Raw genomic sequence first — 25057 nt, 5'->3', positions numbered from 1 at the left:
AGCATCAGTATCTACACTGTGCCTGAATGTGAAGATGATCTAAGCTTGCAGCTCACTTTAATGTTACAGAGTAGATAAAGTTATAAAAACAAAGTGAAAAGATAAATTATTCAACATCATATTTTCTTAAGTAGCTTTGAAATTGGTGGTCAGCAGCGTAAATGTCTAATTTCTTTTAATGCCTTTTGGCTCAATTCCCATCTCATTGAAATAAGACAAAGAAGGCAATCGTTGTTTTTTTCATCTTTTTTAATCACTTTTTTTAAAATATATATATAAATGTTCTCACAGGCATGTGCACCAAATTTAGTTTGCACCTCAGTTTTTGTGCATTCCATGCCTATTGACTGTATATCAATATGGACAGTGCCTCTCAGCCCTCGACCATTGGAAACAAAAGTGAAGCCAAAATATCCAATCATGAAATCCATTGATGTTGAGAGGAGGAAATGTTGCAGATAATATGGCTCTGGGGGTCCAGTAGTCTCTTAGTAAAAACTGAGTTAGCGCTCAGCATAAGCTTCTCCTGATGTGCTGTCAACTGAGAAGCTGAGAAAAAGCTTTCATTATTACACATTACATGACTGTTTCATTCACTATTTTCTGGTTTAAAATGATCTTCATTCACAGACAGCCTTAAAAATGTCTGAAAGACAACTTTATCAGGTGTGAATAAATGTTATAATGTTTAACTAAAGCATCTGATTGCTGCAGATTTCTGTAATTATCAGGATACTCTTCAACGTTGCCACATTCATTATAATAGTATAAAAATCAATCATAGCCAGCAGTGTGTAATGGGATATGTTGATGATGGGCACTTAACATACAGCACACTTTGCCATCAATGTATGGTTGTTAAATGGGTGAATGTGACACGTAGTCTAGAAGCACTTGAGTGGTCAGAAGACTAAAAAAGTGCTACACATATGCAGGCCATGTGCTGTTTCTCTTCCCTTCAGTTTTCCTGTCATCATGGACAGACTTTTGTTCAGGTATGCATGATTTTTGATAAGAAATATTGTTTAAATAATAAAAGAAAAACATGATGATATACTTTTATATTCCTCCTCTGCTTTTTGCCCTCATGTGGCGTTGTAAAAAACTTGGATATCTTTATCATTGTCAGCGTTCAGGGAGTTGCTGAATGTTTTATGACTCGCAGAGTTAAAACACAAGAAAGCACACTCTTTCATACCACATCAACTGAGTGAGAGACTTGAGATTAAACAAGTTGCCTGAAGATCTCAGGCAGAGTTGGAGAAGGAGAGAGAGAAACCTGTCAGTAGAGGCAGACAAGACTGATGGCTGACAGCCCACAGAGCTGAAGGAGGGGGAGGTAGATGTCTCTGGTAGATCTGACATGTTTCTGCTTTGTTTCAGCACAGCATGGGTCTGCGTTTGCCTCTTATTGAAATATCAGTAACTCAGTTAAAACCATTTGTTTTCAGGGCTTTGTGACAGGCGGGAAGGACGGCGTGGTGGAGCTGTGGGACGACATGTTCGACCGATGTCTGAAGACGTACGCCATCAAGAGAGCAGCGCTGTCCCCGGGCTCCAAAGGTACACACAGCCCCATCCACCAATTGAAAAACTCAGCTGCAGACCACCACGTCTGAAACATCAAACATCAATCAACACTTTGAAACTAAAGTGCTTCTTTATAACATAGCTCTGGAACGCTCTGCCTGTTGAGATAAGACAGATTACTTATTGCAGCAGCCCCTCACCGTACTGCATCTCCTGTCTATCTCCTGCTTACAAGTTCAGCCTCTCTGGCATGGAATCATTATTTCATGAATGAGTGAGTTCAGATATAAACCTCTCTGAATGATTTTGCAACCACAAAAACAGTGCTTTTTTTATTTGCGGTTTCTGTTTTCATTCTACTTCAATAGACAAGACATGCCCGCATAACTGTGGGTGATTATTTTCCATTTCAGTCATCCATATCTGCTTTGTTGATTAAATCATGTTAAACATGTTTTCATAAAAGCTGTCCCTGATCAGAAAATGTCCAATTAATTTTAAAAGCACATTTTATACCCAAAGGTAACCCCAATGTGCTTCACCAAGACAAAATATTTGTACAATAAAAAGTGAAAGCTGTTAGAACAACAAATCCAAGGGAAAGAAAGAACAACAAAAAACTATTTACAAAACAATATTGATTCATTTAAATGATGGAAACAGGGAAGTACATTGCATTACTGTCTTTCATTATCTGTTTATACACAAGCTCTACTTCTAAGCATCCATCCATCCTTCCATTCATTTATTCATTCATTCCTCCATCCATCCATCCATCCATTCATTCATCCATCCATCCATCCATCCATCCATCCATCCATTCATTCATCCATCTATTCCTTCCTTCCTTCCTTCATTCATTCATTCATTCATCTAATAATTAATCAATTTATCCATCAATACAAATAATAAAGACTAATATTTAATTCAATTTTAATTAAGAAGTTTAGGCATTTATCCCTTAGCATTTTCAAAATGTTCATATACTATTTATGATGCTACCACATTAAAAATACATTGAGAAATTATTGTATAAGATTTTCCCTGACTATAAGCCACAATTATATTAAATTAGAGTTTTAAGTAAAGCTGTTTTCACATACTGTAGAAACTACTCTGAAGTCAACACTGCCATCTGGTGGACACATAGTGAAATACACCTCAATTTTTTAAACTAAACTTATCAGTTTTGGAAAGTTACACAGAATGGATTTTCTTCCCAGTAACCACTCAGATGACTTCATGTGTGCAGGCCTGCTTCTGGAGGACAACCCGTCCATCAGAGCCATCACTCTGGGTCACGGTCATATCCTTGTGGGAACCAAAAACGGGGAAGTCCTGGAGATCGACAAGACTGGGCCCATGACCCTGCTGGTGCAGGTGTGTTGGCTTGCAGTTTTCAACTTAAATTGTATTTGTGGATACCTCATACATTGTTCAGTTAATTGAACTCTTAACCTGATTTGCATGTAAACTCCAGGCATATAAACTTACATGTAACCCAAGTGAGGTAAGGTGGAGCGCTTTCATTCAGTGTTTAAGGGTTAAAAGTGTATGTTGAATCATTGGCCTTTTTACTTATTTTGGGGTTTAAATGAATGATAGGTACAAGAAGTTTGTCTGATAATAATAGAAAGACACAGAAATGTGTGTGTGTTTGTGTGCATGTGTGTGTGCGTGTGTGTGTACAGTGTCTGTACACACCTGTGGGTGTGTTTATGAAGTGTGTGAGGTTTTTTGTGTGACGGTCTGAGTGCTTTAAGATGTCTAATTGTTCAGTCAGGTTGAACTGAGACGAGACCATCTAGTGATCTATGGAGGATTCACTGTTTGGGTCAGGGTGGTGCTTACTGGCTTCAAGCATCACCCCTGTTACCTAGCAACCTCAGCAGAAGCACCACAACTATTTAACATAGATGAACATCTCTTGACTTAACCTATTATTTAAAGACAATGTGAAGTTTTGAAATTTGTGTGTGTGTGTGTGTGTGTGTGTGTGTGTGTGTGTGTGTGTGTGTGTGTGTGTTTGTGTGTGTGTGTGTGCGTGCGTGTGTGTGTTTGCAGGGTCACATGGAGGGTGAGGTTTGGGGTCTGGCCCCTCACCCCCTCCTTCCCGTCTGTGCCACTGTCAGTGACGATAAAACCCTGCGACTGTGGGAGACATCAGCCAATCACCGCATGGTGGCAGTCCGCAAGCTGAAGAGAGGTCAGATAAAGGATCCGACTAAACATGGTTCTGTCTGTTAACTTGAAATGATGTTCATGTAAAATCTCTGGTGATTATTTTTTTAAATAGCAGTTTCCCTCATAGCTTCTTAATTAGCTTCAATACATTATAAATGTAGTAAAGTAAATTGTCCCCCCTGAGTTAATGTTGAGTTTAGGAAGACAGGCACAAAGTGACTCAAATTTGTACTTGTGCAGTATTTGAGTAAATGTTTTCAGTTACATTCCACCCCCGCACAGTGTTTTGATTTTAATTTATTTTTGGACTTTGCAGTTGTTTACATAGGTAGCTGCGTATTTTGTCTTTTTGAAGAGAAATGTTTTGATTTGCATTATTGCAATAGTTTATCAGGTCTCTATGCAAGATAACAAGCAGACAACTTTTTATGGGACCGTTTTAAACGAACCCAAATATTATCAAAAAAAGCTACTTAAGGGTGAATAAGGAGCTGGTTTTGTATGCGTGGTCTTGGTGGGGAAACAAAGCCACTTTTTGCTGGTTTGGATGCAGAAATCCATTTATTTACAGTTCCGTCATAATAGGATATTATAAATAGACAAAAATGTACAACAAACCGAATACAATCAAACTACAGCACACAAAACTCTGACTATGACACAGTCAAAATGTGTACCAGTATGCCTTCAATTCACACACCTGGCTCTAATCACATGCAGCCTTGGCTTTATGTCTGGCACAAGACTCCACCTACAGTTCAGTATCGGAGTTACACTCAAAATCACACAGTGTTAACAACAGTTTCACGCAGAGATGAAATAACGACCAATAAAAATTCATTTTAGCTCCAACCTTTTAAAATACTCGTTCTCTGGATAAAATTTACCATTTGACGCAATTTCAGGATAATCTCATCACTTTAAATACGCAGAATCACATACATTTTTAAATGTGTACCTAAATTTTGCAATCATGTATTTGCATATATGTCCCCCCCAACAGAATAATTGCCTCTATCTGCGTCGCCACATCGAGTTTGTTTGTTGTTGTTCCACCCAAAACATGTGTTCTGAACACACCTTTAGACAGTAAACAACAGAGAGGATATGAGGACGAAACGATGAGATGTCTAATGACAGATCAAGTAATATCATTTAGACTCCTGAATAAACTAATATTATAAATAATTATTCATAAACATGTAGATTAAACTAAGAGTGTCTTTTACCAGGAGGTCGCTGCTGTGCCTTCTCTCCTGATGGGAAGGCATTGGCAGTCGGTCTGAGCGATGGCGGCGTGCTGGTGGTGAATGCTGACACGCTGGAAGATCTCTTGAGCTTCCACCATCGCCGTGACGCCATCTCTGATGTTCGCTTCACCCCTGGTGAAAACAAAAACAACAAAACACACTCTCACGCACCCATCAATACAAATATTACTGCTAAAGACAAGTCCACTCATCCTCTCTTGTATCTCACATTTTCTTGTACACACTTGTTCTCAGACTCAGGTAAATTCCTGGCGGTGGCGTCACATGACAGCTTTGTGGACCTCTACAATGTGCTGAGCAGTAAGAGAGTGGGCATCTGTAAAGACGCTTCCAGTTACATCACCCATATCGACTGGGACGCACGAGGTAACAAATGCTGCTCTCTTCCTTTATTACATCTCTGAGCTTCACTTTTATTTTATTTTTTTCATCTTAATCTGCAGAATAACTAAAGCTTCTCAGAGCTCACTTTATATCTCAGTGTAACACTGGGGACATGTTTGCAGGATCTATGACATCACCAACAGGTTAAATGTACATGAGGAGCAGACTTATTCTCCCATTCTTAAAAAGCAGAGCCAGAGCAAAAGTGTTCTTTTTAACGGCTAGCTGGGCTGCAGCTCCAGTTGTTGCAAAAAGAAGTCTGATTGTAAAGAAGTCAAAGAGAAGAAGAGCTTACCTGTCTCTGCAAACATTATCTTAGTTATGTGTTTAAGGACTTGTTCCCTTGTTTCAAGTCTACTCTTTCATTCACTCATTCATTCAACCTTTATTTATACTCGAAAGATCATTGAGGGGCAACCCTCATTTACAATGACATCGAGTCATTACAGAAATAATTTAGAAAACAGACATTAAATCAAAAAGAAAAACAGGAGACAGATAATACAAGACTGCTAAAAATGAAATGTAAATGTACTAAGATAACTAAGCGAGTACAAAACTGCAATAAATAAATACGCTTATGTAAAACAGTTACAAACAGAGGTTGGGAGGCTTAAAATCAGGTTTCTAAAATGCCCAAAAGGTAAAAGTTAATTTCCCTCAAGAAGACGCTGTATGTTGTTCCAAGAGTTTGGTGCAGAATAAGAGAAAGCAGATTTTCCCAGTTCCAATCTGACTCGAGGAACATTCAACAGTAAACGCCTTGAGGAACGTGTCTGGTAATGCCCAGTCGAGAGATGTACGAGTTCTGTCAGGTATGAGGGTCATTTTTCTGTGAGAGCTTTATAAATAAAAAGATGCCAGTGCATATCACGTCTGAGATATATAATTAATTTACTTTTGTAACTATGGTCCAATGAAGAATAAAAAAGAAGAAGTAGCTTACACTTTTGGGCATGGCTACCATGTGACTGTCAAGTCTCTACCACAGCAACCTGAAAATGACCTTAAAACGATTATCTGAGCAGGAGCCTGTGCCTTTTTTCAATTACTTAAACCTGTTTTTTGCCAACCAAAATTTGCTTCCACATTATTATTCCATATAACATGGATTAAAGCTGCACCTTGCTAACCATGCTAGCTCAAGCTAACCCACCATGCTATGCAGGTCCACACTTGCATCCAGATTTGTCAGTCCTGGCACTTTTCATGTCCAAAGTATCAAACTCTTTAAACAGTGTAAATAGTTTTGAGATTGCACATGTCAATCAATGGTTAGATTTATAAACAGAAGTCAAGAGCCAATCAGGGCACAGTATGATGCTTATAGTTTATATGAAGTTGTGATTATGAACCTGACAAATCTACTTAAGGTAATTTAAACAATAAACTGACACGTTCGTGTCAGAAGAAATAACATTTCAGCAGCAGATTGTGTTAAACTGAACTTGTTACCTGTTTGAAGTTTGTGACATGTATTTATAAAAAGATGATTATGTGATTTCTTCCTCCTAAAGTCTGTTTGTGTCTGTGCTGCAGGAAAACTGCTGCAGGTGAATACAGGAGCGAAAGAGCAACTGTTCTTTGAAGCCCCGAGAGGAAAAAGACAAACCATTAGGAACTCTGAGGTGAGATACATTTAACACAGCTAAGTTTGTGGAAAACTGAACCCTCAACTAGTAATGTCACTATTTGACTGTTACGTTTGACCAGGAAAGAACATTGACAACAAATTTTGACTTTTTAATCGGGTGCTTTGAGTTAAGTTATTGGTTGCGGTTCAAAAATGAAAATAATCTTCAAGTATCTCCAAGTACCAAGTATTCTTCGGAACTAAAAGATTAAGGAAAAACAGCAAAGTGATGGTAGCAGAATATAACATGAACAACATGTTTCTTCATATTAAGTTCTTATTTAAACTTCATTACAGACTCTATAAAAAAAATGGACACAGCTACTCAGAGAGACATCAGTGTTACAGGTTATATAAACATTGCCTGCTGCATTAGTTAAGATTTTACTCTTTCCTTCTTTAGACCTATATGGATAGGTGTTCATGCAGTTTAAGGTGAAACTTTCAAAGAAAAATAAGGGGCTTCTACAGTATCTGAAACACAACACAGTGCATGTGTTATCGTTCAACACTACAGTGGTTAAAGTGTTAAATCTGTTTAAGATGTTGAATGTTTATTATGTTATTGTACACATGTGTAGCTGGAGCGGATCAGTTGGTCGAGCTGGACGTGTGTCCTGGGTTCCAGCTGTGAGGGAATCTGGCCGACGTACAGCGACATCACCGACATCAACTCTGCGTCGCTCACCAGAGACAGAACACTGCTCGCCACCGGAGACGACTTCGGATTCCTGAAACTGTTCAGCTACCCTGTTAGAGTACGACACAACCACCACTCAATGGTTACTGTGTGGACTCAACCTCAGTTTCACTTCTAAATTATAAGCACATGATTAACATATAAGCAATCCCTGTACTGCAGTATTTGTATTATTGCTATATGACTTGCTATAAAATCTCTCTTCAATGTGAAAATGTATATTTAGGTGTATTTCTTCTTGTCCTTCTCCCTGCAGGGTCAGTATGCTCGTTTTAAACGTTATGTGGGCCACAGCGCACAGGTGACCAATGTCCGCTGGGCTCATGACGACTCCACCCTGCTGACGGTGGGCGGGGCCGACACTGCACTGATGATCTGGGCAAGGGAGAGAGGAGGCGGGGTTTGTGGAGAGGGGGAGGGGCCTTTGTTTCGTGACAACAGACCACCTGTGGACAGCGAAGAGTCAGACGACGACATCGAGGAGGACGGAGGTCAATTTTTCTAACATTGAATTAGAACCTGATTGTAATAGAAACCGTTTGATGTTAAAGTCTTTAAGAAAGTGCCCTTAAATGTGATGTGTTTTTGTGCCCTCTACATCAGAATTACTAAAGCAGGGAAATGATTTCTGCTCTTGACTTCCACTCAATACAGTTTTTCTCATTTATCATGATCACCATACTTAGACCCTCAGCTGTTAATGTTCTGATCTGAGCTTCACAAACTACTTTCAACCTTTAAAACCTACTGTTAGGTGGGGGTTATTTCTGTAGTAGATGGACAATTATAAAACGTGAAACAGACTGTGGATCATCTTAGATTTATTCAACCATGGTCAGACAACACAGAAACACAACACACATGGCTGACAAAGTGCAGACCATCGCTGACCCATGCTGACCAAGATCACACAATCATTGACAATCACTGGCAAAGTGGCCATCATGGGCAAAATGGCAAAATGGCAAAATGGCAAAGTCTTCATCACACAGTGTTGCTTATATTCTGCTAGAAGGTACAGCCCACAAATTCCTTTCCATTTGGGTACATCCCTATAAAACAATAAAGATGACATGACACTGATTTGTATACGTATCAGATGTAGACTCTCTGTCTAGCAAACAGTTGTTGACAACATATAGTTGGCTCCTATCCAAACATAGATCTGCTACAATTTACATGTTTCACCATATAAGGTTAACGCTTCACAGACCCAAAAGTAGGGTTACTGAGATGGTTGACACATTTTAAAGATATGTCCACAAAATTATCAAGATGAATAAATCCATGAAAATACGTACTAACACCTACTTACTTCATTACCTTTGCCAAGGCTTCTTTTTACGGGTGTTGATGTTGAATTTGTTAGCAGGATTACAGGGTAGCTAGCAGCCCAATTATACTGAATGGACAAACATAATATTTCAACCTTAAGGGGCTTCATGCCAATTTAAACCCAAACCCAGAAAAGAAGAAATTTTCTAGTAGTAATTTTGTAACTTTTTGTATTTTTATTTTGTTACTTATTTTGTGTTTTTATGTCCAAAGGCTACGACAGCGACGTTGCTCGGGAGAAGGCCGTGGAGTACACCACCAAGATGTACACTGTGAGCCTCAGAGAGATGAGAGGAACCAAACCTCACCAACAGGTGAAGGAGCTGTCAGTGGAGGAGAGGTATGCATAAACACACACACACACAAACACACAAACACATAGACACACACACTATTGTCAGGCTTTTTTCTGTTTTTGTCAGACAGTTTGTTTATTTGTTTGTTTTTGTTTTCCCAACTTGTCATTTGAGCTTCTGGTGCAGCTTTAAAGTTTGTCAACCTTGAGCATTAATAATTCACAGCTTTAGAAACAGAGTGTTATATCCCTTTAAGATTTGTAAGATTTGAGTTGTTTACTTTATGACGCAGACTGTTGCACGAAAAACTGAGCTCTTTTTATGATCACTGTTTTGTCAGTGTGTGTGTGTGTGTGTGTGTGTGTGTGTGTGTATGTGTGTGTGTGTGTGTGTGTGTGTGTGTGTGTGTGTGTGTGTGTGTGTGTGTGTGTGTGTGTGTGTGTAACTAGTCCAGTGACAGAGTTTTCACTCTTGTATGTTAAAATCAGACTAGCTATAACTCATAACTCATTGTCTCAGTTTGCTGTGTGTAGTCATTACACATGCTAACCCACTTGTTGCCTCAGTGTCAGTGAGTTTCTGTGTTCAAAACGTGCAACAACTAAAGGAACCTAACCTAGGAAGTAATTATGCTGAGTGCCATTTTGTCAAACATGATGTCTTAGTGACAGTAATACTAAAATGTACAAAACAAGACTGAATAAACTCCTTCGATGCTGCAGTATAGTGACATTGAAGCTAAGATAATTACCACAGATAATTATGTGTATAAAGCTCCACATGTCTTTTTAAGGGCCTAAAGGTGTCTTGTAGCGTTGACTTTAAGATTCTTGTTTTTGTCCCTTTGTGGTATCCTTAGTTCCTGAGTACTGCTGCTGCTCTCTGGCTTTGCCTGTAGAAACTCTTTTAATATTTGTGTTGTGTTTTAACTTGCATTCCCTTGGAGGCAGGGCATTGTCAAGTAAGTATGAGCTAATATCTATCTGTAAATGATTTACAAAATGTAAAAACATCACATGATATAAATATTCTATATGAGCTGTATATAATCAGACTTTAAAAATGTGCCTGGTTAGGCAATTCAATTCAATGAAAGTTTCCTACAACATGAGACAATAATTAAATAAATGTGGTTCCTTATAAGAACAACTTGTGAGCCGCTCTCTGAGTTGTGTTTGTAGAGAACGTTTGGTGGATGTTTTGGGGCAAGACAAAACAACACTTACGCCTCTTTAACGACCGGGTTCAGCATCGCAAATTAAAACTGGAGCTACAAGAACTTTTAACAAAAGATAGAAAACGTCTTTATAGTCACCCTGAAATCTACAATTACACAGCTCATGAACCAGCTATGCATGTTTTCCATTTCTACATTTATGTTCAAATACCTTTATCATCTCTCAGTCACAACAGCTTGTACTAAACTGGCAGTTTTGCTTTTTGGGTTCCAGCATTAAAACATAAGGAATGATTTATTAAGTAAAGCAGATTGTCTGGCTGGAACAGTTTATTATGTTTATTGCTTTATTTGTATATAAAGTTTCCATGATTTGATGTTTTATCTGTATATTTGATATGCTTGTATTAGTTTAAGTAGTATAAGTAGTTTATCAGTGAATACTCTGATGTTTCAAACAACTTCAACAGCTTGCATTGATTATAATGTATTTTTCCATTTGATCATTGCCTGTCATTTGAATACACTGCTTCTAATAATGTCTCATCCCATGTTCTTCTACCTTTCTTTTTCTTCCCCTCTACAAATCCAGATCATTACTTATTCTTCTCTACTTTTCCTTCCTTTATACCCTTCTTCATCTTCTATCTTGTTCCTCCTCCTCTGCTGTTTTCTGTTATAAATGATCTCCTGGTTGGATTTCTCCTCCTTCCTCAGCCTGGTTTCTGTCCTGCACATGTTCTCCATCATGACCAAACATATTTTGATTCTCCATCATCAGACTGCCAAAAATGTATACTAAGCTAAAACCAAACAACCAAAACTAAGACAAGGAGGAGCTTATCACACAAAAAAACAACTCAGAAATCCATTATCTGCTGGGGGTGAGAAATGGCCAACTTATTCTGCCAACAGGATTAAAATCAATTACTAGCAAAAGTAAAGTTCCTCCCCACCTCACATTAGGGATAATGGGGCTTGAGAATGTGCATAGACAGTTTTGGTAGATGGTTGTTCATTATAAGTCTGGTTCTGCTCGTGTCAAAAACAGTCAATGAACATTTTCAAATCTTAAACGTAGTTTTTAATCTGAAGAGTAACGGTTCTGTGTAAAAACACTACTGCTAATAGACATCAAAAAATCTGTTGTTGCTGGTTGGCTCCATTCAGCTTCAGTAAGAGAATACAATGAATACATTTTTATGGAGATCTTATAAAGATGGGTAGAGGCTAGTTAGCAACAGTGTTTCGCTATTACAAGGAAACACGAGGATGCAGGTGAAGTATCCCTGTTTTTTGAGCTGTTATAACATCAAAATTTCCCCCAATGGGGGGGATCAATAAAGTTGTATCTTATCTTATTCCAAATAAACGTCCATTGATATCCCTGGAAAAGATCAATTAAAAAAATCCCATTTAAACTGCAAAGCTTGCCTGTGAATCATCATGTTTTTAATTTTAGTCCAAGATCAAATGAATCCAGCTAGCCCACAGCTAACTCACTGACTCTGTGGTAACACTTCCCTCTGTACATGCCTCAATGCATCATGGGATCTGCAGGCATACAATTTACTCTTTTTTTTTTAAACGGCTAACATGTCAGCTACACTCGCATGTCAGCCTGACAGCCCATACGTGCATCCCAGTAGTATGCTAGCATTTTGTTAGCACATCTAGTCATATTATAGTTATTCTGAGGCATGCGGTCTGTATGTGTGTAAAATGTCGTGTGTAAGTTGTTATCTTTGCGTGAGTGGATGGATGCAAATGTATTTGTGTGTGTGTGTGTGTGTGTGTGTGTGTGTGTGTGTGTGTGTGTGTGTGTGTGTGTGTGTGTGTGTGTGTGTGTGTGTGTGTGTGTGTTTGAGTGTGTGTGTGTATGTATGTGTGTTTGTGAGTGTGTGTGTGTGTATGTATGTGTGTTTGTGGGTTTTCTAAAGCTCTTTACCTTGGTTCTGTCCCTCTGCTCTCAAGGGGATCCAGGTAACACCTGTCCACCTGTCTATATGCAAAGCCTCTTCATTGTGCATTATGTGTGTGTTTGTATCACACACCTGTTGGCATTACGTCACACCGTTCAAAGCCTCCAGGTCATTCTCCAAGTCATCCATGACGCCTGCTTTGTCAGAGATGTGACATTAGCGTTTTAGTAAAGTGCTCATTCTCAGTCTTTTCCCATTTTTAAAGAAGCTCTTATGAACCCTCCCCATCACATAACCGTAGAACGCTCCATATCATATATTGTATATATCTACATAAAGTGCAGTCACACATTGGTTTGTGGGTTTGTTAATATTGTTTTAATTTGAACTGAAAAACAAACAAAAAACAAAGTGCCAAATCCCGGGGGGGGGGGGGGGGGGGGGGGGGGCAGGCTTTGTCTGCTCTGATGGGGTGTTTGTTGGCCTGTTCTAGGGATGTATCAATGAGAACAATTCAACATTTATGTTAATTTTTTACATCAATGGATTACTGTTTTGTGGGTCCTCAGGGGGGGGGCTCAGCTTTTCTTAGATACAAGTAGGGGGGCTCCAAGGAAAAAGTTTGGGAACCACTGCTCTTGCAGATTCCCAGCGTTATGGTCTATTTTAGTCTTAATGTGATCCTTAAATATGGATTAAAAATCTTTCTCTTTTGGAGAAGAATTCAAATAAAGATTGAGAATATAAGGTTAATATGAATATGTTTACTGAGGTAATGAATCAAATGAGAAGTATGAGCTCATTTGTTATTCTTTTTTCAATCAGTGGGGTCGACCTCTGCTGACCATGAGTAAGGATCAAGCTTTAAAACACATTTGGCATTGGCTTTAATTTTCAAACAGGAGTTAATGTCCATTTTATAATGGACATCAATACAAAAATTAGTTAAGCAATAATTGATTCCTCTTTCAGAGTGGCGCAAAAGTAGAATTACATTTCATCTCAGGTTAATCATATACTGTTTAATGAGAGGGTTTGATAATTAATGGTCAAAGTTGTTTGTAATTTGTTTAGCTGGGATGGTGTTTATTCAATTTTTCTGTGTCCATACTTTACATCACATAGGTCTGTTACCTTATATGGTATATAATGACTTTAAACATCCAAACAGCAGTTTTATGAGTGCAAATACTTCCAATAACAAGGACTGTTACCTCTTCTGCCCTGCTGTTTCTAATTTATCTTCTGCTGTCTCATGTCTGTCCTATCTGTCCGTCTGAATCCCAGTGCTGTCTGTGTCTGACCTTCCTGTCTCACTGACTCTTCCTCCACCTGTCTGTCTGTATATAAAACATTAATTAATTGAATGATTAATAGACTGACTGATTCTCCAGACCTCCAGTGAGTCGAGCAACACCACAACCTGAGAAACTCCAGAAGAATAACGTCTCCAAGAAGAAGAAACTGGTGGAGGTATGTCCCTCTACCTGTCTGTCTCTGTCTACCTGTCTGTCCTTCTGTTTATGTCTCTCCTGTCTCCTCGCCCTGTAGGACATGGTTTTGGAACATGTGTTTGGATTTCGGGGTTACGATTGTCGAAACAACCTGCACTACCTCAACGACGGCACCGACATCGTGTTCCACACTGCTGCCACCGCCATCGTCCACAGTCTCAGCAATGGTAACCACAGCAACGAAACCAAGCACAGGCTGTAAAATAGCAAAATAGATTGAAAAAGTACATAACACAAAAACATAACTCATATAGTGGGAGCACAACTCCACACTTATGCTGGGGTCATATGGCAACATCCAACACCAATATCAAAAAGGATAAGCTTTACACACATGTACAGGGCAAGATAATAAAGTAAATAAGACGTAAAACTTTTTCCACTGGAGTCTCTTAAATCTATATTTACATTTTTCCGATCTTTGTCATGTGTTTATGTGTCCTCTTTCTCTGCAGGAACTCAAAGTTTCTACCTGGAACACACTGATGACATCCTGTCTCTAACGGTTAACCAGCATCCCAAATACAAGAATATCATCGCCACTGGACAGATCGGTACACTGTGTGTGTGTGTGTGTGTGTGTGTGTGTGTGTGTGTAAGTGTGTGTGTGTGTGTGTGTGTGTGTGTGTGTGTGTGTGTGTGTGTGTTTGTGTTTGCATGGCAGTGTGTTTTCTACTAACTTGTGTACTAGCCCAAACGAGTCCTGCTTTTCTCTCCTCCGCTTCATGTTTAACCTGCTTGCTTTTTTCTTCTGAAAACAAAATAAGATTGATGACAGGAACCTGGAGGACGAGATGTATGAACAATTTAAGAATTGCTTAAGAACAAGATATATAGGATTAAAAAAAAAAGTAACATCAACAGGCTTGACTTTTATGTGCACTAAAGGTAATAAAGGTGCTAATGGCCTTCTTTATCTCATTAAATTAAGATCCTTTTTATTGCCAAGTGTTGGCTGTGATTTAACCATTTTTTATGTTTAGGAACAATATATTGATGATGAGATATTTGCTTTAAGGTACATCAAGCCATTATTGATGACTAAATAGATAACTCTGGGAAGGGTATAGCTTTTTTTTTTTATTAAATATGAGATTAAGACCCCCTGCCCATCCAATCCACAGACCGTATTTAAGAGGAGTACATAGCTTCCAGGTCTTAATAGAGAAGCCAGTGCTACATGGCATTTTTCTTTATAAACTTAAAGGTACCACATACTGTAGTTCTCAGAGCTCCCCAAAACATGTCTGTGAAGATTAGTGCCAAAAATCCACTCTGATCATGTATTTAAGCAAGCCTATAAACCCCTCTATTCATTCCGCTCAGAACAGGCTGTTTCTGTGTCTTTAGCTTTAAAGTTGCACTATGGAGTTTTGTTAGAGAAATGTGAAAGTTGGAGAAGTGTATAGATTATGTGGTGTAAGTTCACAACTCCATACCAAACTGTCCTCAGGGGAAATTTTGTCCCTGAAACACTGTTTGAAGATAAAATGCTGTGCAAGAAGTTATGGTGGGGGACCCGTAACAGTGAAACCGTAACTCTGCTGCTTTTAAGCTCTAAACAGTGTTCCGGGGACCCATTTTTTCCTTTGAATAAAGTTTGTGTATTCAGTTCAGAAAATACAGCATAGAATTGTTTCACTCAAATTGCACTACCAAATCTCCATAGTGCACCTTTAAATACAAGTGAGCTGCGGCATTAATGCACAATGCTAAATTGTTTACACTAAGAAGGCAGACTCAGAGGACAGAACAAACACCTAGCAGTCAAAGTGTCACCCACCTGGGGGAGGGGTTACTGCCCTTTGTGATGTCACAAATGGAAAATCACCAAACGGCCTGTTTGAGCACAAATTTTCTCAAAAGTGACACAAGGAAAAGATAAAAAGGATTGACTTTCTCCTAATTGGGGGATTTGTAGACTAATAGAACACATATTATTGATCTTAAACATAGTAAAGTGTATTATGCATGATATGTGACCTTTAGCTCATCTTCACTTATTGCAAAAACATGCTTCCAAAAATGAGCATTGTTGATACCGCAGCAAGCTGAACGTACCTCAACAAACAACCTAGCTCTTGCTTAAGCTGATAGCTTAGCGTTGACTAACCCCTTAGCCAACACTCTTATCCAAATATTGTCACTTCTGGCAAAAAAACCCTAACAAGATAGAAAAGTTGAGACTGCACAATGTCCTTCAAAACCCAATGGCTGATTCCTCGCTGGCTACATCTATTTTCGAATTCAGTCAGTTTCCCAAACCTTATCATGTTCAGACAGTCCCTTAAGTCTATGGTCAACCACATTACGCCTATTTCTTCCTTCAGTCAGCAAGAATCAGCCATAAGTATCTCTCTATGCTGTCATGGCTGAAGTTAGCCTGTCTGTAACAACTCACTCAAAGTTTTAATCTGTTTTGTTGTGTTTTTTATATGTGTGTTGTGGCTGGCCTCATTTGTCACCATCGCTCTCACAACACCTCAGGTGACGTCAGTGAACTCCCAGGTAAAAAAAAACAGACTGCACCGCCGTACCCATCCCACCGAGACAAACACCCTGAAACCCAGAGATGTAGTGATGAAGACAAAGTATTCCATCTGGACTTTTACACCTCCCTAAAGAGGATTCTCAAACGCAGGAAAAAACATTTGGATTTTATCCTGTCATACTGAAAAATGTAGATTTGTTATCTGTATAAATCAGAAAAAAAATGTACTGAATAAAAATAGCATCCCATTGCTACTAATTCAGACACCACATATTGTGTTTTCTTAAAAAAAACCCAGCAGATTTAATGTTGAAAGAAAACATAAAAATAAACTGATTTGATGATTCAACCTCTAGTATGCTCTTAAAACATGCAGTGGAGCTCTTTAGTGTCTTATTCTTCTGGTTTTCAGGGTGTCTGTTTGCTGCACTGATCCCTCCGACTGCTCTGTTTTGTTGGCACTAGACCTTTATTCCTCACCCCTGGGACAAAATAAACGTGATTGATTTCTTCTCTCCTCTTTGTCTCGTGATCTCTCTGTAGGGACCACGCCTTCCATTCACGTGTGGGATGCGATGAGTAAACAGACTCTGTCCATCCTTCGCTGTCCTCACTCTAAAGGCGTCGGTTACGTTAACTTCAGTGCCACAGGGAAGCTGCTGCTGTCTGTCGGAGTGGAACCTGAACACACCATCACTGTGTGGCGCTGGCAGGAAGGTCAGACAGAAATCTGATCAATAACCACTAACAATGAGCAACTGATACAATCATTGATTATTCTTAGTGAAAGGTCACATTCAAACAAAGTGTAAATTACTGGATGAACTCACTAATGCCTACCACAAACTCAATCTGTATTTGTAGAGCAACAATACAAAACAAGTGCTATCTCAAACTCAGAGGTAGAGTCGGTCTCTCAATTGGACTGCGAGGGGTTCGGTCACCAGCTCCTGAAGCCACATGTCCAATGTGTACTTGGGCAAGACACTTAACCCAGAGTTGCTCATGCTGCTTCGTAAATGTGTATGAATGGGATTAGTTGATGATGGAGACTTTACATAGCAGCCTCTACCATCGATGTGTGACCTGCGTTGTAAAAGCACTTTGAGTAATCAGAAAACTAGAAAAGCACGACACAATCTCTTTACAAAAGAGCAGGTCAAATTACCTTACTCTTTGTTATATTATGTTACAGAAAGAATTGACATTAATACATCATGAGCACTTAGCAACATGTTAGCAAAGGTACAGTGTCAAGGAAAAATGTACTCTTAACAGGCAGAATCCGCAAGCAGAACCAGACTCATGTTGAACAGCCAGCTGCCAAACTAGAAGATTGTTTGAGTTTATGACTTTAATCCAACAGTGTCTCAACATATTCCTGGGTTAGCATTACAAGCTAGCAGGCGGCTATAGCAAGCCTATTCTCACCTCTGTACTTCAGACTTTCATCTGTTAACCAGAGCTAAGCCCCTCCAAGCCTACACAGTATCCAACCAGCAAAGTGTGTCCAACTCACATTCAGTTAGGCCTCTTCACGTTTCTATACAGCACATTTGCTGTCTTCTGTTTTGTGCTGTAGAGAGCGCTGCTATTATTTGTTGGCAATGATCACTATCTTGACCTTACCTCCATACCTACACCTAAAGTTCTGTAAGATTTTTGCTTTTATCAAAACTAATGATAAAAAAAATGAACTAAGACAGCTTTTACTGAGATTTATGACAACCTTACTCAAAACAAATTTGGCAGAGAGACGAGGCTCCAGGAAAACTCTCTTTCAGACTCGGGAAATTTGTGGTACAGAGATATAACTGCAGAAATGTCTGTGTAAGGCTTACTTAATGCTGAAGGTTCACCTGAAACACATGAAAACACAAGGAAAAAGAGAGTACAGAAAACATGAACGTGAGACAAACATTGAGTGTGTAACAATGAAAGAACTGCATCTTACATCAAAGTAAGAGAGAATAGTGAATTAAATTATCAGCGGTTTTGCCAACACAGGATCAAAGGTGTGCAGTAGAGCTGGACATCCAGACCGGATCTTTGTGGTGGAGTTTCGCCCAGACTCAGACTCCCTGTTTGTGTCTGTTGGAATCAAACATGTGAAATTCTGGACGCTGGCCGGCGGCGCTCTGATGTACAAGAAGGGTGTGGTCGGTACAGTGGAGGACGGCAGGATGCAGACGATGCTGTCTGTCGCCTTCGGTGCTGTGAGTTCACTGATCACTTTCTGTTTTTTCATTGTTTTCTAAAAAATCTGACATCTGGAGTTCCCTGCTCGCAATCGCTTAGGCAATCAAAGAAAATTCTACATCAAATTTTACTTATAGGTTTCAGATGAGTCAATCGCTGCATCCAGCAACCTGTTCTTCCTAAACCTGTGTCCTTGCAGAATAACTTGACGTTCACCGGAGCCATTAACGGGGATGTGTACGTGTGGCGGGATCACTACCTTCTGAGGGTGGTGGCGAAGGCTCACACAGGGCCGGTGTTCACCATGTACACCACGCTGAGAGATGGTCTCATCGTCACCGGTGGCAAGGAGAGGCCGTGAGTAACACACCTATTGTTAATGAAGAAAAAACAACAACATTTGACCTCAAAGAAATCTTTAAAGCCTCAACAAAACTTGAATAACTTTCATTACATTGGTTGAAAAAATGTCATCATTTTAGCTCTCACCTGCATAGACACTGAGCGGTAAATTCACAAAGACAGGATTTCAAAATCTAATGTTTGAGTGAATGAATTTTGACTGCAGTACCAGTTTTAAACGTTATGCGTCAGAGTTTCATATTGCTCCTGTAAATGTGCAGGTTTAGTGAATCTAAATGTAAATTTGAAAACAAAATGATCCTTTTGCTATGAAAGTTATACATTTTCATTTATAACTTCATTTATTTCATTTGCATTTCAAGTTAGTGACCAAACATATCACTTTCAATATATTGTGAAAAGCCTTAGAGATTGAGGATGTGCATGCTGTGTGTGTGTCAGGACTAAAGAAGGTGGTGCGGTGAAGCTCTGGGATCAGGAGATGAAACGCTGTCGAGCGTTTCAGCTGGAGACAGGTCAGCAGGTGGAGTGCGTCCGATCTGTCTGCAGAGGCAAGGTAAGAACTTCAGACTTCTGATTTTCATCCTTCAGTCAGTATCCTCCTTCTCTCTGATCGTCTCATCAGCCCCAACCTCTCTCTTCCTCAGGGTAAGATTCTGGTGGGGACCAAGGACGGGGAGATCATCGAGGTCGGGGAGAAGAACGCAGCTTCCAACCTGCTGCTCGACAGTCACGCTAGAGGAGGAATCTGGGGTCTGGCTGCTCATCCTGCTAAAGAACTCTGCATCACTGCCAGCGACGACTCAACCATCCGACTGTGGGACCTCACCGACAAGGTACACACACATAAAAAGATGTGTTGGTGAGTTCAATGATCCTCTGAAAAATGTAATAATTTGTAAAACTGTCCTGTTCTCTCTCTCTCTCTCACTCTTACTTTAGAAACTGTTAAACAAAGTGTGTGTGGGACATGCAGCCCGGTGTGTGAGCTACAGTGCAGACGGAGAGATGCTGGCGGTGGGGATGAAGAACGGAGAGTTCCTCCTCCTCCTCGCCAACTCGCTGAAGATGTGGGCGAAGAAACGAGACCGCAGTGCCGCCATCCAAGACATCAGGTAGGAGAGAGGAGATGAGATGACAGAAAGAGCAAGAAACAACCATTTAGAAACTACAACAGCAGCTTTGTGATTCAAAATAATTAAATGATATGAAAATAAACACAAATTAAAACAATGATAAATCCCATTGACAAAAGACAAGCATATTGTTTTTATAATATTTGAAAAGAAAGCCATCAATCTGACAGATGTAACGAGGAAATATAAGTAAATGGTAATTTAATAACTTAACATCTTTTTCATACTCCTGACTTTGAAAAACTTTTTAGGGCGGTGAAGAAAGTAAGAGAGAAACAGGAGAGTACATGTCAAAAAGCATAAAGTGACAAGAGAAGAGGAATGGTTAAAAGAGCGATAGAATAACTCAGATGAGGAGGATTTGTGTACCTTTTTTTGTACCTTTACATGTGTATATATTGTTTGTTTGTTTCTGCGCAGGTTCAGTCCAGACCGGCGGCTGCTGGCAGTCGGTTCTGCAGAGAACATAGTGGATGTTTATGATGTCAGCGGAGGGCCGGGTCTCAACCGGTTGGTTTACTGCAGCGACATCCCTGCTTTCATCCTGCAGCTGGACTTCTCTGCTGACAGCTCTTTTATACAGGTATATACTCGTGCATACATACTGCAGACCTTTGTTATGTACAGGTACAAACATACTCAAACTGCTGACTTATGATATATTCATATATACCAACACATAAACACACACGTATATAAATATAGCACACTGGTGTTAAATGCAGGCAAACAGTAGACACATGCATAAATGCTGCTGGCTGGTGTTACAGTTTAATGTATCCACACATAAATCAATAAACCACTTACATCAGTTATGTAGAGGTAAACACACATGTTTTTGCATATACACTAGCTCTCGTATATTGATTAGTATACACATATTGTACACATACCACTGACACCAAGTTTAAGCAAGTGTATTTACATATTTATAAACAGTAAACACACCTTTTTCTACGTGTGTTTGCAGGTGTCCACAGGAACTTATAAGCGGCAGGTGTTTGAGGTTCCTTCAGGGAAGTTAGTGAGTGACCAGACTACCATTGACAGAATCACCTGGGCAACCTGGACAAGGTAACACACAAACACACACCAAGCACACACACTTAAGATTGTTCACACCCCTCTGGGTCTTGATTTATAATGTCTGATCTGATGTCTTTGTAAAAGTAAAACATTTTCAAGTGACTGTCTGTTTTTTTTAACCCGTTCCTTATTACAACGTCTTGTACCTCAGCATTTTGGGAGATGAAGTTTTGGGGATTTGGCCACGAAATGCTGACAAAGCAGAAGTCAACTGTGCGTGTGTGTCCCATGCCGGCATGAACATCGTGACCGGTGACGACTTTGGATTGATCAAACTTTTTGACTTCCCCTGCACAGAGAAGTTTGTGAGTTCGGATCACATTTCATCTCTAAACTGAAGACATAAAACACCAAAACCACTACTCCTTTGTTTTAATTTCATGTTAGTGATAAAGTTTGATCTGTTGAATGAAGAATCAATTGTAAAAAGAGCTTTTATTGTTTTGTTTTATTGAGAAGGAATACAAGTTTTCTTTCTCTTTTTTCCAGGCCAAACACAAGCGCTACCTCGGCCACTCAGCTCACGTGACAAACATCCGCTTCTCCCTCGAAGACAAATACGTGATCAGCACAGGAGGAGACGACTGCAGGTGAACTGAACACTGATCAATAACATGCCATTGGCTTCGACACAGGAGCAACTTTATGGCAGTTTAAAAAACTAGAGTTTTATTTAGAGAGAGATTCCTTCATCCACCTTATTTTCTTCACATAATGTGTGATTATAAAATGTAAATTATTGCATCAATGTACTCTACATGCATGGTTTCCCCTTATTAGGCCAGAAATGACACTGGCACCAAAATGGACACTTAAAGTGATAAAAGCCACGAGTATTATAGTGTCATTTCTAGTGTGACAAAAAATAATAATTTAAAGGCAATATAGTGTGAAAAATCCACTTTGACCGTGTTATTGAACATATATTTGGGTAACCTGAGTGTCTACTGACACACAACATGTGAAATAAATCCATCCAGTGCTTTGTTTGTGGTTTGCATAAGTCTTACAACACAGAGACTCCATCCCAAGCCTAGAACAAAATGTATTCTCGCCACAGAGGAGTGATGTCTACCTGGAAAAACTCAGGGGGGGGGGGCCTCATTGCATTTAAAGAGACACACACACCAAAATGGAGCGTTTTGAGAGATCTGCTTTAAACAGGGTCACAAACCTCCTCTGGTGCTTGATTCATGTTATATTTGAACCAAAGCACAGCACAGATGTTTCATTTAGACCACAGGGGACTGTTTGAAAATGTGGAAAAGGTGTATAATATTTCCTTTTTTAAATATTTTCCCAGACAGATCTTTCTCCTTTGCATTCTTCCATGTTTAACATCTGTTTTTTGTGTTGCAGTGTGTTTGTGTGGAAATGCATGTAAAACACCGCCCGGTGACGCTTTTCATCCAAAGCGCCTTAACAGCACCACAAGTGGATCCAGGGGGGGGGAATCGAACCAATGACCTGAAAGACTTCACACCACTTTGTAGGAGTTCAGCTGGAACCGACTTCACTGATAAATCCAGATGTTTACAGTCTGTCTTTTTGCAGAAGAGGCAGAAAGCTTAAAGACCAACACATGAGACACTTTGTGACTGATCACAACATAAAAAACAGACTGGGAGGGGAGGGGGGGGGTGTTCAGCTGAGATGAAGCAGAGAAGCAGACTTTTTTTGTTTTTGGCTCATTTTGATAAACAAATGGTAAACTCTAAGACACCTCAAGAGGAAACCACACTGATGGGACCATTTAAAGGTATAATGTGATTATAACCGCTCAGTCTGCTGTCAGAGTCACACAGATCATGTCTCGGGGATGACAGGGAGATGACACTGCACTGGTTGATAAAAAAACTAAACGTTGCTTCATTGAAAATATCATATGCAGTTTCATTTTAACCCTGATGTCCTGAAGTTTGTCTGTTACCGAGAACAGAAACTTGACTTTTGATTTAAAACCATTCCTCATTTCAAAGAGCCTTTACTGTATCTGCCGTTGGATTTCATCACACTTAAGTGCCTTTCTGGATCTTTCTACCTGTGTTCATTTATTTATTTATCGGGAGGGGTACTTCATACAAAGTATTTCTTTGTGTTAATGCATCTTTGAACTTATTTTGTACTCTGTCTGGTGCTACACTGAGAATGTTCAAACTTTCATTCATCTCAAAACACAAACATCTTCTCCGCTGCTGCTTTTTGTTCAAAGACGTTAATCATCCAAAGCATCATGATCGTTACACGACACAGGACATGTGAAGAAAAGCGAAACTTACTAGAATTATTTATGGAAATATCTAAATGTTATTTATGCCTAATCTACGGTGTGGATGAGTTTTCTGTGTCTGAACTGTTGAATATTAACTGTTGTGAAAAGTGTCAAAAGAGTCTGTTCGTGTGATGATTAAAAAAAAGAAAAAGAAGTTCAGAGGTCACGCACCTTGTTAGTTCACTCAGTCTCCATCTCATCCTTCACGTCCTTGAAGTCATCACAGAGGCTGAGGTTGGTTTTCTCTCGCTTGAAAATAAGGTTTAATTCAAAAACAGATCATTAATAATTCACAGAAGAGGAGAACGGGGAAAGAGTTGAAGCCATGGGTGAAAGTGGCAACAGTGGGAGAGGAGAAAAACAGAGTCAGCTGAAAGAAGTCGAATGGTAAAATTACATTTTTGCATCAGGAAAATTAATATGAGAAAAAATATTTGACAAAATATTGGAGCTTTGTGAATTCTAATAAGGGTACAGCTTGTTTTTCAGCCCAATGATAGAATTTCTTTAACAGAAAAATAAAATGTCTTTGTTATGGACAGGAAAGATCCCTCTGGACCACCATAGTTTAAAAAGAAAGTCAATGTGATAAGGTCTGTGTCATAATCAGTGTCAAAGACTGAGTTCTTGTAATTTAGACAGAAAAAACACACTTTCAATAACACACATCGTATTGATACCAAAAGATGTAGAAAACATGGTGTTGACTGTGCTAGCTTAAAGTGTGATGTGCAGGGTGTTCGTGCAGAGTGCATGTACGGTGTGTTTCTCAAACATGGCTATTTCTCTATAAAATAAAAACACAACAGAATCTAATACAACAGAAGGATTTATAACGTAACAGAAGAAGCCAAGGAGCATCTACAAATAAAGAAATGCAATTTGCAATTGCTGAAGATGAAAAATGCTGCATTGAAAGTTGAAGTTTTGGTTTGTTTGTTTTTTTCTTAAAGCAGGTTGTCAGTTTGTGAACTTCTTTCCTTTCTAATCGTCTGTATCATACTGTACATGGAAATATATATGATGCTCAGATGCATGACTTTATTTTTAAACCAAAATATCTTTGTTGATGAGATTTTATGGTGCAAGTTAATTCACCAGTTGATTTTTATACCAAGGTGATTGTGATCAAAGTTTGTATGTATGTGTGCGCACGTGTGTGTGTGTATGTGTGTGTGTAGCAAAGTGTATTATCAGATTAAATGAGACTTGTGGAAATAAGATGGCTTTTTTTCTGTCTTCTGTTGTTTTGTTTTTATCACCATTCTTGACAATCTTAACTAAAACATTTCTTGCTCACTATGAGGGGTTGATGATGTGGAAACATTACATGCAAATAGTTGTATGTAAATATTTAACATGTGCACACAGAAGTTAAATTGTCACACATGACTATCTAAACACACGCTGAAATGTTATAATATTGCGCTCAGGTATTTTAGTGTGAGCATGAGAGTAAAATCATCACTGACTAAAAACAATGAGAACAAAAGGAAGGAGTAAATTGTTTAGTTTTTTTTCTCTTAGTAAAGCTGTCTCCTGCTTGTGACAGTTAACAAGCTGA

General features: G+C 39.2%; 1 protein-coding gene across 4 annotated transcripts in view; it reads left to right on the top strand.

Annotated features, from left to right (window-relative positions):
* The window catches only part of eml6 (EMAP like 6), a 75193-nt gene extending 50479 nt beyond the window's left edge, over positions 1 to 24714 (top strand). The window contains exons 21-45 of one of the 4 annotated variants that reach the window (XM_065959596.1): positions 1452 to 1563; positions 2783 to 2910; positions 3595 to 3736; positions 4947 to 5099; positions 5220 to 5351; positions 6909 to 6997; positions 7584 to 7760; positions 7959 to 8193; positions 9251 to 9377; positions 10280 to 10294; positions 13827 to 13905; positions 13984 to 14113; positions 14402 to 14500; positions 16434 to 16454; positions 16981 to 17154; positions 18445 to 18653; positions 18836 to 18993; positions 19441 to 19555; positions 19647 to 19835; positions 19942 to 20114; positions 20556 to 20718; positions 21106 to 21209; positions 21373 to 21526; positions 21711 to 21811; positions 22581 to 24714. In XM_065959596.1, coding sequence (XP_065815668.1) covers positions 1452 to 1563; positions 2783 to 2910; positions 3595 to 3736; positions 4947 to 5099; positions 5220 to 5351; positions 6909 to 6997; positions 7584 to 7760; positions 7959 to 8193; positions 9251 to 9377; positions 10280 to 10294; positions 13827 to 13905; positions 13984 to 14113; positions 14402 to 14500; positions 16434 to 16454; positions 16981 to 17154; positions 18445 to 18653; positions 18836 to 18993; positions 19441 to 19555; positions 19647 to 19835; positions 19942 to 20114; positions 20556 to 20718; positions 21106 to 21209; positions 21373 to 21526; positions 21711 to 21811; positions 22581 to 22605 — 3204 coding nt within the window. In that variant the 3' untranslated portion in view covers positions 22606 to 24714. The remainder of the gene's footprint in view (positions 1 to 1451; positions 1564 to 2782; positions 2911 to 3594; positions 3737 to 4946; positions 5100 to 5219; positions 5352 to 6908; positions 6998 to 7583; positions 7761 to 7958; positions 8194 to 9250; positions 9378 to 10279; positions 10295 to 13826; positions 13906 to 13983; positions 14114 to 14401; positions 14501 to 16433; positions 16455 to 16980; positions 17155 to 18444; positions 18654 to 18835; positions 18994 to 19440; positions 19556 to 19646; positions 19836 to 19941; positions 20115 to 20555; positions 20719 to 21105; positions 21210 to 21372; positions 21527 to 21710; positions 21812 to 22580) is intronic. The other 3 variants (XM_065959597.1, XM_065959598.1, XM_065959599.1) reach the window with 3 other exon arrangements.
* Positions 24715 to 25057: the final 343 nt, after the last annotated feature.

This window comes from Labrus bergylta, chromosome 10, assembly GCF_963930695.1.
Source record: "Labrus bergylta chromosome 10, fLabBer1.1, whole genome shotgun sequence".
In the NCBI taxonomy this organism is placed as follows: domain Eukaryota; kingdom Metazoa; phylum Chordata; class Actinopteri; order Labriformes; family Labridae; genus Labrus; species Labrus bergylta.
The sequence above is the reverse complement of the archived record's forward strand: the minus strand, read 5'-3'. Positions and strand labels throughout refer to the sequence as shown.